At 38.4% G+C, this 12,487-nt stretch overlaps 1 protein-coding gene across 1 annotated transcript; it reads right to left on the reverse strand.

The window, feature by feature from the left end:
• Positions 1-577: 577 nt before the first annotated feature.
• Positions 578-12,137, reverse strand: LOC131941301 (uncharacterized). The gene is made up of 9 exons (XM_059300492.1): positions 12,023-12,137; positions 8,962-9,166; positions 8,429-8,717; positions 7,573-7,743; positions 6,804-6,940; positions 5,790-6,017; positions 5,179-5,368; positions 3,247-3,576; positions 578-2,700 (listed from the first exon to the last, which is right to left on the reverse strand). Exons 1-9 carry the CDS (start codon positions 12,132-12,134, stop codon positions 766-768), a joined length of 3,597 nt encoding a protein of 1,198 aa, XP_059156475.1. The 5' UTR covers positions 12,135-12,137; the 3' UTR covers positions 578-765.
• Between the last annotated feature and the right edge of the window lie 350 nt (positions 12,138-12,487).

Genomic DNA, 12,487 nt, shown 5'->3' on the forward strand with positions numbered 1-12,487 from the left:
TTCTTTTATGCACCATGGCCACGCTTCTGTTTAAAGAGCAAGTAGCAGGACTAATGTAACAACATAAGAATGTCCTACTGAAATAGTATTATACAGATACATAAACAAATGTCAAACCTTGACTTTAACAAAACAGTTACTAAAGCTCATTACAATAAGATATGTTTAGTCTTAGTTAAGCACTAATACCATTATCACAATAAGAAAGAACAGTTAAGATATGTATTCTTAAAACATTTGAGATAAAGAAAATTAAAATTGCATTAAATCTAACCAAACTTTTTAAATGTATATACTGAGTATATAGATAGGTCTAACAATCTTTTATAAAGAATTTACTCAATAATATAACAATAGAAAACTATCATCACACTTAAAGTAATTTTTCAAGTAAACAATGGAGATAATGTAAAGGCAAGTTAAATTTCCACATTTTTGTTAAAGTTAAAGTTTTTTTTTTTTATAAGATTTTAAATCTTGTATTTTTATAAAAAATTTCATTTGGAAAAAAAACCTAAGGTCAAAACATGAAATGTTTGACAATACTGCTTTGTTTGAAAACATTTTCGTGGGGCTGCATAATCAGTGAAGCATAATAATTAATTTAAGCAATATTAAATTCATTAACTCATAGATTAAGTTAATTTATCCTTGATTTCAGAAATGTGAGATGAAAATGTAGACAAGTTGAACACATCTAATAAATAAACTAATGCTTCCTAGTGGAACTCACTTAACTAAGCAGCACAAAGCATACAAGAACTTTTACCTCTGTTTACTGGGGTCTTTAGGCTGCCACACAGGTGCACTAGACTTGGGGAGAGGATCTCTGCCTCGGATTATATCTGCCGCCTTCTCCGCTATCATGATGGTTGGTGCATTGAGGTTGCCAGTGACGACTGAAGGCATGACAGAGGCATCGACGACACGCAGACCTTCTAAGCCGATGACACGACAGCTGGAGTCCACAACCGCCATGGGGTCAGTCACAGCTCCCATCTTGCATGTGCAGGAGGGGTGATAGGCGGTGTCGCCCATTTTTCTAAGAAAAGCTTCAATGTCTTTGTCACTGGTGACGTCAGGGCCAGGCTGGAGTTCTCTCCCACGAAACTCATCAAAAGCTTTCTGGGCAAAGATTTCACGGGTCAGCTTGATGCTTTCTGCAAACTCTTCAACATCTTCAGGCGTGGAGAGATAATTAAAAATGATTTTTGGGTGGTCTTTTGGATTCTTAGACCTGATGGTGACACTACCGCGAGAGGTGGGTCTCTCAGGTCCCACATGGACTTGGTACGCATGGCACGGTCCAATTTTTCTACCGTGGTCAACAACAGTTGAAGGCAAAAAGTGATACTGAATATTTGGGTGTTGGAGTCCTCCTCTGCTACGTATGAAAGCTCCAGATTCTAGATGAGCGGTTGCTCCGTATCCTGTTTGGTGGAGGAACCACTCCACGCCGATGCGAATCATGTTGTGTGGGTACTTCCACTGTGCGGAGTACAAGGTGACCGGCTTGGTGCAGGCTTGCTGGACGTAGGTTTCCAGGTGGTCCTGCAGGTTCTGGCCAACACCTGGCAAGTGCTGGACAACTGGGATGTCCAGGGATTTAAGAAGATCGCCGTCCCCGACCCCGGATAAACTCAACAGCTGGGGAGAGTTGAATGCCCCACCGCACAGAATAACCTCCTTCTCTGCCTCAATAGTTTCCAGCATTCCTGCCTGATCAATCTCTACTCCGATAGCTCGCTGCCCAGAAAACAGAACTCTTGTCGTTATTGTTTTAGTCAACGTGTCCAAGTTCTTCCTGACAGTAGCAGGCAGCAAGTAGGCGGTGGCAGCGCTCCACCTTCTGCCACTGAATATTGTCATATCCATCCACCCAAACCCCTCCTGTTGGTACCCGTTCATATCATCTGTGAATGGATACCCAGCCTGCTGCCCTGCTTCTATAAATGCCTGATGAAGCGGGTGATTCGTCTTACCACGAGTCACCTTTAAAGGTCCGGAATCACCTCGATATTCGTTACCACCCAGCTCGTGGTCTTGTGCTTTACGAAAGTAAGGCAGGCAGTCAGCGTAGGCCCAGCCGTCAGCACCTTCTTTCTCCCATCTGTCGTAATCAAATGCATGACCTCGAATGTAAACCATAGCGTTGAGTGAGGAACTCCCTCCCCACACCCTACCTCTAGGCTGGTACATCACCCGGTTGTTCATATGCGGTTCCGGTTCCGTATGATAAAACCAGTTATACTGGTCATCACATAAGTTGTACATGAGCGCAGCTGGCATGTGAATTTTCCACGAGTTGTCCCTAGGACCGGCTTCTATGAGCAGGACGGTTGATTTCCCATCCTCAGTGAGGCGGTTAGCTAGAACGCAACCGGCTGAGCCGGCACCAACAATGATGTAGTCATACTTGGGTCGTGTTAAGCCTTGGATTAGTGAAGGTGGGCTTTGTATAGTGTTTGGTTGATTTCTTCGTCTAGCAGGGGAAAGTGTGGAGTAATGCCGAGTTTGGTGGCATGGGGAGTGAGGTGGTGAGGTGTGGGGTGCTGAGGTGTGGGGAGGTGACGTCTGGGATGCGTCCTTGTGGCAGCTCATGTGGTACAGTATCTCACTGACACTGGGCACTATATGGTCAGCTTGCACCAGGTCCGTGTGTGTCCCAACGCCAGTTAACACACCAATGGTCAGGCCGACCTGGAAAGATAAATACCATCAGACATTGCAGTAAGGAGCAATCACTATTTACAACTTTGTAAATTCTTAATGTTAAATTTTTTAATTTAAACTTTTATTTGTTTATTTGTTATATTTGGTTTTTTGTATTGTTTTCCGGCTTTTAGTCTGAACTGGCTAGACATAATGCTGATCTTACTAAAACTACATAGGCCAAGATCAGAGAAACAGAATTACTCTACTTTATCAGCCCCACGGACCTTCTGGTCTGAAAGGGTACAGAGATTGATTATTCTGAATCCAGTCAGCAATGATGGACACTTATTTTAAGTATAAGAAAGTTAAGGCTGCTGGGCACAGTACTGAGTAAATAATCTCTTAACCAGACAAAATCTACTTTATCAACCCTCATTAGTTCTGCAAGGATGCCAGACTTTTTTAATTAGCAATAAACAGGATTATTACTTTAAAAAATATTTCTGTTCATCATACTGTAGTTGTTTTTTTTGTTTAACTTAAAATAACATTTAAACTTCAGAAGTTGAAGAGCTATTGAAGTGTTCTTACCTTAGCACTGAGACCCATTGAGATGTCCTCCTTGGTGTCCCCCACCACAACAACCTTCTCTGGCTTGGCTCCCATCTCCTCCGCTATCAAGATGGCGTTGTGGGGGTCTGGCTTCATGCGGGACATTGGGTCATCTCCGCACACCATCATGTCCACACATGACGTCAGGCCAATGGCCTTCAAATCAGCGACGGCAGTTTCTCTCGTCTCTGACGTGTTGATGGCAATCTTCACCCCGTTATCCTTCAGCGTATGGAACAAGATTTTGACGTCTTTATCAAGGGAGACAACGTCTGCAACTTTGAAGGTCTCTTCACAGTCTTTGAAAGCCTGGAAATAAATAGTTGGTTATTTTAGTCCAGGGGTCTCCAAACTACGGCCCGCGGGCCAGATACGGCCCGCAAGGTCTTCTTATCTGGCCCTCGGCGATCTTTTTGTCCACGGAATAAATGTTTGTTAGAGGTAGCTGAGAAACTTTGCCCAGAAAATTCAAAACAATTTGAAAATGTAGCTTTGGGTGCAAATACCATTGCCCGCCGTGTTGCAGACATTGGTGAAAACATCTTGACTCAAATAGCGAAAAATGCAAGCACGTTTCACAATTTTTTAATTGTAATGGATTAGTTACTGGACAGCTGTTCGACTTCTCAGCTGCTTGTGTTCATTTGAGGTGTGGATGAAGACATAAACATAACACAAGAGCTGGCTTCCCTACATAGAATGTGTGGCACTGTTACCGGAGAGAATATAGATAGTTCAGATACATGTTAAAAGATAGAAACACAGAATCGCAAGATTTACTGTATTTCACAGCAGTAAGATGACTAATTTGCGAGAAATTTTTCTCAGAAGAGTATTTAAGTTAAGAAAGGAAATAGGTGACTTCTTTGAAAGTAAAAGCAAGCCACAATCTGATGTACTTACTGTCTGATGAAGAGTGGGCATAGAAATTGGCCTCTGCTGCAAACATAACTAGTCATTTAAAATTTCTAAACTTAAACTACAAGAGATGGAAATTTAGTTTCTGATCTATACACCCACCTAAAGGCTTTCAGGTCATGTTTTTGCAAAAAGTACAAGCCAACAACTTGACGCACTCTCAGTAGTGCAAGGTCTTTACGGCTGAAGCAAACACTTAGTTCCCCAAATCATTTGCATACGAGATCATCAAAGACTTCAAGCTGCAGTTTCAGTAGCGATTTTATGACTTGGATTCAAAGGCAGTAAAAAATTGAGACTGTTTCAGAATGTGGCCAGTTGCAAAGATGAACTGCAGCTGGAGGTCATTAGAGACACATTCAAAGAAGGGCTGGTGGGTTTTTATAAGTTTTTGCAAAAGGAAGATTTTCTTAATATTAAAACTTTTGCATCAAAGTACCTTTCAAATTTTGAACAAGATACATGTGTGAACAAATATTTTCAAGATTGAAATACGTGAAGAATAATTTGAGAGCAAACTTGGACCTCGAGGGTGTTGTTGGCCACCGACAGTGTTTCTTTCAGACTTTTTCAAAATGAAAGTATGGAATACCATGGAACCAAGTTTGACTTATCTTTACCTGATTGACTGTAATGATGGCCTCCTCGTAATGAAAGTATGGAATACCATGGAACCAAGTTTGACATTTCTTTACCTGATTGACTGTAATGATGGCCTCCTCAAAATGAAAGTATGGAATACCATGGAACCAGGTTTGACTTTTCTTTACCTGATTAACTGTTATGGCCTCCTCATAATGGAAGTATGGAATACCATGGAACCAAGTTTGACTTTTTCTTTACCTGATTGACTGTAATGATGGCCTCCTCATAATGGAAGTATGGAATACCATGGAACCAGATTTGACTTTTCTTTACCTGATTGACTGTAATGATGGCCTCCTCAAAATGAAAGTATGGAATACCTTGGAACCAAGTTTGACTTTTTTTTACCTGATTGACTGTAATGATGGCCTCCTCGTAATGAAAGCCCTCCTGCCTGAGTAGTTTCACTAGAGCCTCCTTCAGCTGGGCATGTGAGCCCTGCTCCAAGATTCCTGTGTGGACTTCCTTTGTGTCGGCCGAACCTCCCAGGTACGAGTAGATCAAAGACGCCAGCTTCATCCCCGTCTTGCTTTCAAGTCTGGTGAATTTTGTTAGATATTTAATAGAATGTTATTTGTGATTACTTGATCCTATTGCTTTTTCAAGTCTGGTGAATTTTGTTAAATATTTATTAGAATGTTATTTGTGGTTACTTGTCTTAGAGCATTTTTTTTAAAAAGCTGAATTATATCAGTCAACCTCCATGTAGATTTTTGACAATAGTATCTGTCTGGTCTAACGAGTTAATTTTCTTTAAGGAGTTTGTTCAGGAACTGAACTCTAAGCTTTTGTGTTAGCAAGCAGATGCTCTACCACTTAACCACATGATCCCCTCCTCGCAAGACTCACCTGTCGGACAGCTTCTCCACACATAACCACATGATCCCCTCCCCACAAGACTTACCTGTCTGACAGTTTCTCCACACATAACCACATGATCCCCTCCCCACAAGACTCACCTGTCGGACAGCTTCTCCAGCCAGGTGAAATATTTTTTGTCCGAGCAGACCAGAGTCCCATGGAGGTCAAAGATGACCACTTCGTACTTGTCCAGGTTGATCTCAACCACCGGCTTCTCTGCGCAAACCAAGTCTAGAGGCTCCCGCAGTACGCGCTCATGAGATGTGTACGTGTAACAGTTGACCCAGTCGTTGTACGGGAGGATGAGTGGGAGGAGATCTTTTACACTTGTGAAAAATTATACAGACAAAATTGTTTATTTCTTTTCTAACTTTAAATTTTTTAATTAATTAATTTATTCTTTTTTTATTTATTCAATAACGGTAACAACAGTAGGCACAAAGGCCTTTTTCCCCTCAAAGCTGTGCGGTCGCGCAGTACTTACAAATATGCTGAGCAGTCATTTTCTGATCCCGCGCACAGATTATCAATATCATAAACGAGCTATATGCACTAGAAAATTTTGCTCTGTTTAAGGATATTTATATATTATATATCAGATTCTTGTAACTATTACGTACACGTGGATCGAACTGTTTCAGTGTTCACAGACTGGTTTGGTAAATAAGGAATAAAAGTCAAATATTGTGTGCTATTTGAAATTGTTGAAAAGAAAAATGTGTGTAACAAGCGGTAAAACATGACAGCACAAGAAAGCGAGAGATTTGTTTAAACTGGAATGGTTAAAAGTTAAAGTAACCACCGGTATGCCAGTTTCAAAGAATGTTTCAGCTGAATTAGATACCATCTTCGAATATTCCGCTGAGATTGGACTTAAGTGTAAGTTCTGTGCTGCTAGTACGTGTAACAAAACCAACAAAGACAACGAGTTTGTCACAGGAAAGCGCTGGGAATCATTGGAGATTTGATTACTATAAACGTCATTTATTGTCTTGTGTTCACATAGAAAATGTTGCGGGATCAGAAATTTCAGATCAGTAAAAAACTCAAATAGTCATCTGTAAATTCACTACCTGAAATCACACTACTGTTCCTCCCTCCCAACAACCTACTTTTGTATGATATAATTAGCTTCAGGCAGCAGGTCCGCTGTGTCCCCCACACCACTGAGGACCCCCACAACCCAGCCCAACTTGGCACTGTGTCCCATCCCTACATCCGCCTTTGTGTCGCCAACCATTGCAGCCAGCTGGAGATTTTTAAAAAAAACAGGATTTTACTAAGGGTTAAAATGTTTAAGTTTTGAAACTCAACATGATAGTAATCTTAACTAATTACAAGTCATCCATTACAACACAGTAGGTATGGAGTGGTCTAGCGGTAGAGAGCTGGACTGCTAACCTGTAAGTCTCGAGTTCAAATCCGGGTTCAAGTCAGTAGACTGTCCCTGAGTCCATCCAACTCTGATGGGTACCTAACTCACGTTAGGGAAAGTAAAGGCAGTTGGGCATAGTGCTGACCACACTATCTCTTCATATGCCGAGGTCACAGAAACAAGTGAACTCTACTTCACTTGCCCTATAGACCGTCAGGTTTGAAAGGGAAACTTGACTTTACATTACAACACATGGGGGACAGTGCAGTAGGATAGTAGAACTCAAAACTGCTAACCAGAAAGTCTAATTTTAAATCCTGGGCTTTAGAACTTCCCTGAGTTCACCAAGCTCTGATGGGTTCTTGAGTCTTATTAAGGAAACCAAGGTGGCTGGGCCTAGCTCTGACCACACTATTCCTGTGTATGCAGTGATTGTTTAGTCCTGATGGTATTTTTTAAATTAGCAAAAGATATTTAAAATATTTTCTGTTGGTCTGTGCATGTACCTGCGGGTCCACTCCAAGGGCGCCACAAATCTTCCAGGCGTTGTGAGGGGAGGGTTTGGGCTGGGTGCATGGGTCATCCCCACACACCACCATGTCCACATACTGGGACAGTCCCAGGTTCTTCAAGGTGTTCATGGTCCCTCTTCTGTTGTCTGCGGTGCAAATGGCAATCTGTTGAAGCAAAAAATTTCTTAATAAACAAAACAAAAAGTATATAAAAATGGTAAAGAAAATTCAAAAAAATAGTAAAGAAAATTTAAAAAAATACTGAGGGTTTTGAAAAGTTTATTTCATTTTTTCTAATACTATTTATATTTTAATGGTTGTTTTGTTTATGGAATTTTAATCCAAAGGTTTTTAAAAATTCAAAGTTTTATTTACTAACCAGACAAAATATTTAACAATTTGGAAAATTTTAATTATTCTAAAAATTCGAACAAATTATTCAAATAATTTTAAAAAAATTAAAGTATTGTAATTGTAATATAGTTTTTTTTATTACATTAATACCTAAAATATCTAAATAAAAACAAATTAAAAAAACCAAACAAACCAATGTTTTTACAATAAAGGTTATAGATTTGGTGACTTTAAGACGGGAGGTATGGTAGAGAGATAGATATCACTTTCCAATCCGAATAGGCCTGAGACTGAATAAAGGAGCTAATCCAGTCTTTATCTTAACTCTGCAGGCCATTCTTGAGTTCACAATGTCATCTGTCGTCAGCTGACATTACTATACAGAACATTATACTGCTGTCTCCATTGATCTCTATATTGACAAATTAAGAGTAAAAAGGGAACTAATTCTTTGTTTGATGTACACAGCCAGATAAATAAATCCAGAGTTACTAACCTTGATTTTATTGTCTTTTAAAATCTTGAACAAGGTTCTCATATCAGGGTGGATAGACTTGGCGGCATTTCCTCTCCCTGTGTCCCCTTCCAGCCAGCTGTCCACCACAGCCTGCTGGGCCTTGCCCTTAGCCACGCCCTCACTGACCAGCAGCTGGACGATGACGGACTGAATCTCAGCCGTGGTTTTCTCGGCAAGTAGCCCGGGGAATATCCTCTTAGTCTTGGGGTCAACACCCAGTGTTTTATACAGCTTCTCCTCAACTGCCAGGCCTACACTTTTAGCAATGCTACATAAGAAAAAAAATATTCTAAAATTAAATATATTGGCAACATAATGCCAAAATGTTTAGAGTTGAAATCATGTGTGATATAGAGTTCTCTATGTTTACGTACATCTCCCACTTCCAGATATTTATTTTCTTTAATTTTATTTACTAAGGGCATCTAAACAGCTATCCTTGATTTGAAAAAACTTTTTTATAAACTTCATCACCATAGCTATAGACACGAACAGAAGGCTCAGTTACTTACCCTTGTATGACTTTATCAGCCCAAGACGACCACATAGTCTGGAAACAAATCAGAGTTCCGTCTTTATCAAAGATGACCAGCTGAGCCTTCTCTTGGGCAGATTTCTTGTGTCTGGCACTGCATAGTGTTTCATGGACAAAACTTTTTCTACCTGCTGGCTCTGTCTCTGCAAATGATGACCAGCTGTAGGAAGTGTAGTGTAGACCTGCAGTAGAGAATAGTGATTGGTTTAGTTAAAAAGAAATAAATAGAAAATACAGGCATTCATCAACACCAGCTGCAGGAATGTATGATTGCTAACTCCAAAAGCTGAAGGATGTATACTGAATATCTGAAACAGAGAATATTTGCTTGTTTATCAACAGCACAGGGGTGTGTAGTCAAGTAGGGCAGCACATGATAGCTATCGCAGCAAACAAATAAATGAATTCCTCCAAAGAAAATGGCAATGGAATGGCTATACACTTAGGAAACAGACACCAGCAAAGTAAGACAGGCCCTCACATGAAACCTGGGTAAAAGTAAATGAGACAGGTGAAGAAACACCTGGAGACAGGTGTTGAAGAGCAACATAAAATGGGTTGACAGCATGGCTTGTAGGGGGACAGCCCTAGTTGGCAGTGTATGAGCAAGTGGGACAACAGGTTTGTACCTTCTTGTTAATTAAAATAGTAATAACGCAGTTATAAACTGATTCATATGCTATATTTTTTTGTAACAAGCAATTTAATTTTCTATATCAAATAAGTTTCTCATTAAATTAAAGGCCTCTATTAACGTGTGCGTAAATTAAATGTAATGAAAGAATAAAAATGTGAATCAAGGTTTGAAAACTTTCATAATACTGACATAAAGCTAGATAAGGGAAATAACAAGAGATTGGCTGCAATCTAGATCATGCACACAGATACATTTTTTACTTCCATTCCTGCCCAAACTGGACAGAGCAGATAAGATATTTTTTTAAAAATCTTCAGTTGTTGACCATTTTATAATCATTCCATGTTTGAAATGACAGGGCTTTTAATAAACTTGGTTTGTTCTATGCCTTACTTAATGACTATGCAATTTAAATTAAATTGTATAAGTTTTTTTTCAAATATCCAGTCAAGCTTTCCTATTAGATTTATAGCTTAGGTACTAGTGCACGAGCATCAATACATGCATGATAGAAAACCTGTACAGATTAGGTAAACTAATTATCATTAAACTAATTAAGCTTCACATAACATTCTGTAATGGAAACCACAAAGATAACAAAATGTCATTAGGGGCAGTGGCTGTCACAATAATTAGTGGAAACAACAACAAAATTAATACAGTATTGATGTGCAATTTTAGTGGCATGGAGAATAGGAAGTAAATAATTTATAATTTCAGCACTTTCAGGAGAATGAATAATGGGAAAAAGACAATTTAAAACTTAAACTGTTTGACTAAAAGAGAAAATTGTTTAAGACTTCAATGGTAGGGATGCTTTAAAACTAATAGCAGTATAAGTCAAGTACTATTTTGATTATAAAAAATAATACAGACACAAGTACTTGTGAAAAAAAAACAACATAAGAGTTACTTCCCTTATGAGTTCACCAGACAAGTGTAAACAAGTTGAGATGTTTTGATTAAATAACTTGTCCAGCTAGGAAAACAAAATCTCAATGTCACACTAGCTAAAGTACATCATAAACAGGTGCTGTGCCAGCATTATCTATAATTAAACACTTACCTGCTAATTAATGGTATATTTAAATGTGGCCTTCTATCATTTTTAATCAGCTTTTTTTTTATAGTTAAGGTTTTGATAAAGTGAACTTTTATTTTCAGAGCCAGTGATAAAAACAGTCTGAAATGAGCTCAGAGAACATTATTGCTTTAAAAATATTTCATCTTTTAGAATTTTTAAATTGTTTTCAACAACTACCACAGCATATGTAGGTACACAATAGCCGTTAAATACTTTATAGAAGAAAAAAATATGCAGAAAGTAAACAGTTTAAGGGGTCGTCCATAAACGACGTCACACACGTAGGGGGGAGGGGGGGGGGGTCCGTAATTTTGTGATGATGTGTGATGAGGGGGAGGGGGGGTCAGACGTCACACTTTTGCATTATAAAAAGGCAACGTTAGAAAACGAATTTTAGACGTTATTTCGCGTTTTAGAAAACTGTTTTAATAAATTGGAATTGGAATTGATACTCTATGTTGACAGAGTTCAGAAAAGATTTTAGAAAAATATCGATGTTTAAAAAAAAATTCAACTGCAATCTTGAGGGGTGTTGTAGGCTGAGGTGCGATGTCATTTTTAGGGGGGGGGTCTGGCTTTTTGTGACGACGTGTGACGGAGGGCAGGGGGGAGGTAAAAATCGTCCAAAAAAGCGTGACTTCATTTATGGATGACCCCTAAGGGAGTTAAATGTATATCAAACAATAAAACTGTATCAAATTCTAGATCTAATGTGGATCTGAGCAAATGTCTAGCAGTTGTTAAAAAAAAACAGTCACTATAACTAAAGTATTATTTATAGGCATATAATAATAAACTAGTAGTTTTACTCTTAATTTATAGATTTCTATGTATTTTTTTCAACTTTTTCCACAGGAATACACTCTAAAAATACAGATCCTGTTTTAGCCAGCAAAGCTCATTTGGTTAGCTTTTGTAGGTTTGTTTTTCTAATATACTGGATACAGAAAATAAGGTAGGAGTTTAACTTAAATTATAAATATTATAACATTTAAGGAAAATTCAATGTTCCTTCATACTAAACTGATTTCCATCAGTAACAAAATAATGTCCAACCAAGCCCCTACCCTACTGCACGCAATGCATTTACCAGTTACAACTTAACTTAGATAATGAACACAGTAAAAATGCTAACACAAAAAAAACTAATACAAAAAGAATTACAAAGGAAGAGAGTTTTAGCATGGTAATTAATTGACAATGGCTTTAAAAATGAACTTCATTAATTAACTTCTTTTTTTACCTTTAAGAGTAAGCATATGTTAAAAAAAAAAACATTAATTTTAAGCCAACAGTAAACAAAAGTGATGACTTTACCTGCAGACAACTGCCTGGGATAGCCACAGAACTGTTGAACTCTGGCCTTGACATGATGGAACTTATTATGTTGGTGCAGGAGACAACTCACCAGCGAAACAAGACGGCTCATTCTTGTACTGGTGGAGATTAAAGGGTTAACACATTAAATATATTAGTTTTACTCTAGTACTGGTGGAGATTTAAGGGTTAAAACATTAAATATGTTAGTTTCATTCTTGTACTGGTGGAGATTAAAGGGTTAACACATTAAATAAATTACTTTCATTCTTGTTACTGGGGGAGATTAAGGGTTAAAACATTAAATATATTAGTTTCATTCTTGTACTGGTGGAGATTAAAGGGTTAAAACATTAAATATATTAGTTTCATTCTTGTACTGGTGGAGATTAAAGGGATAACACATTAAATATATTACTTTCATTCTTCTACTGGTGGAGATTAAAGGGTTAAAACATTAAATAT

Source organism: Physella acuta, unplaced genomic scaffold (genome assembly GCF_028476545.2).
Source record: "Physella acuta isolate Inbredline_101_S28 unplaced genomic scaffold, ASM2847654v3 ptg000356l, whole genome shotgun sequence".
Lineage (NCBI taxonomy): Eukaryota > Metazoa > Mollusca > Gastropoda > Physidae > Physella > Physella acuta.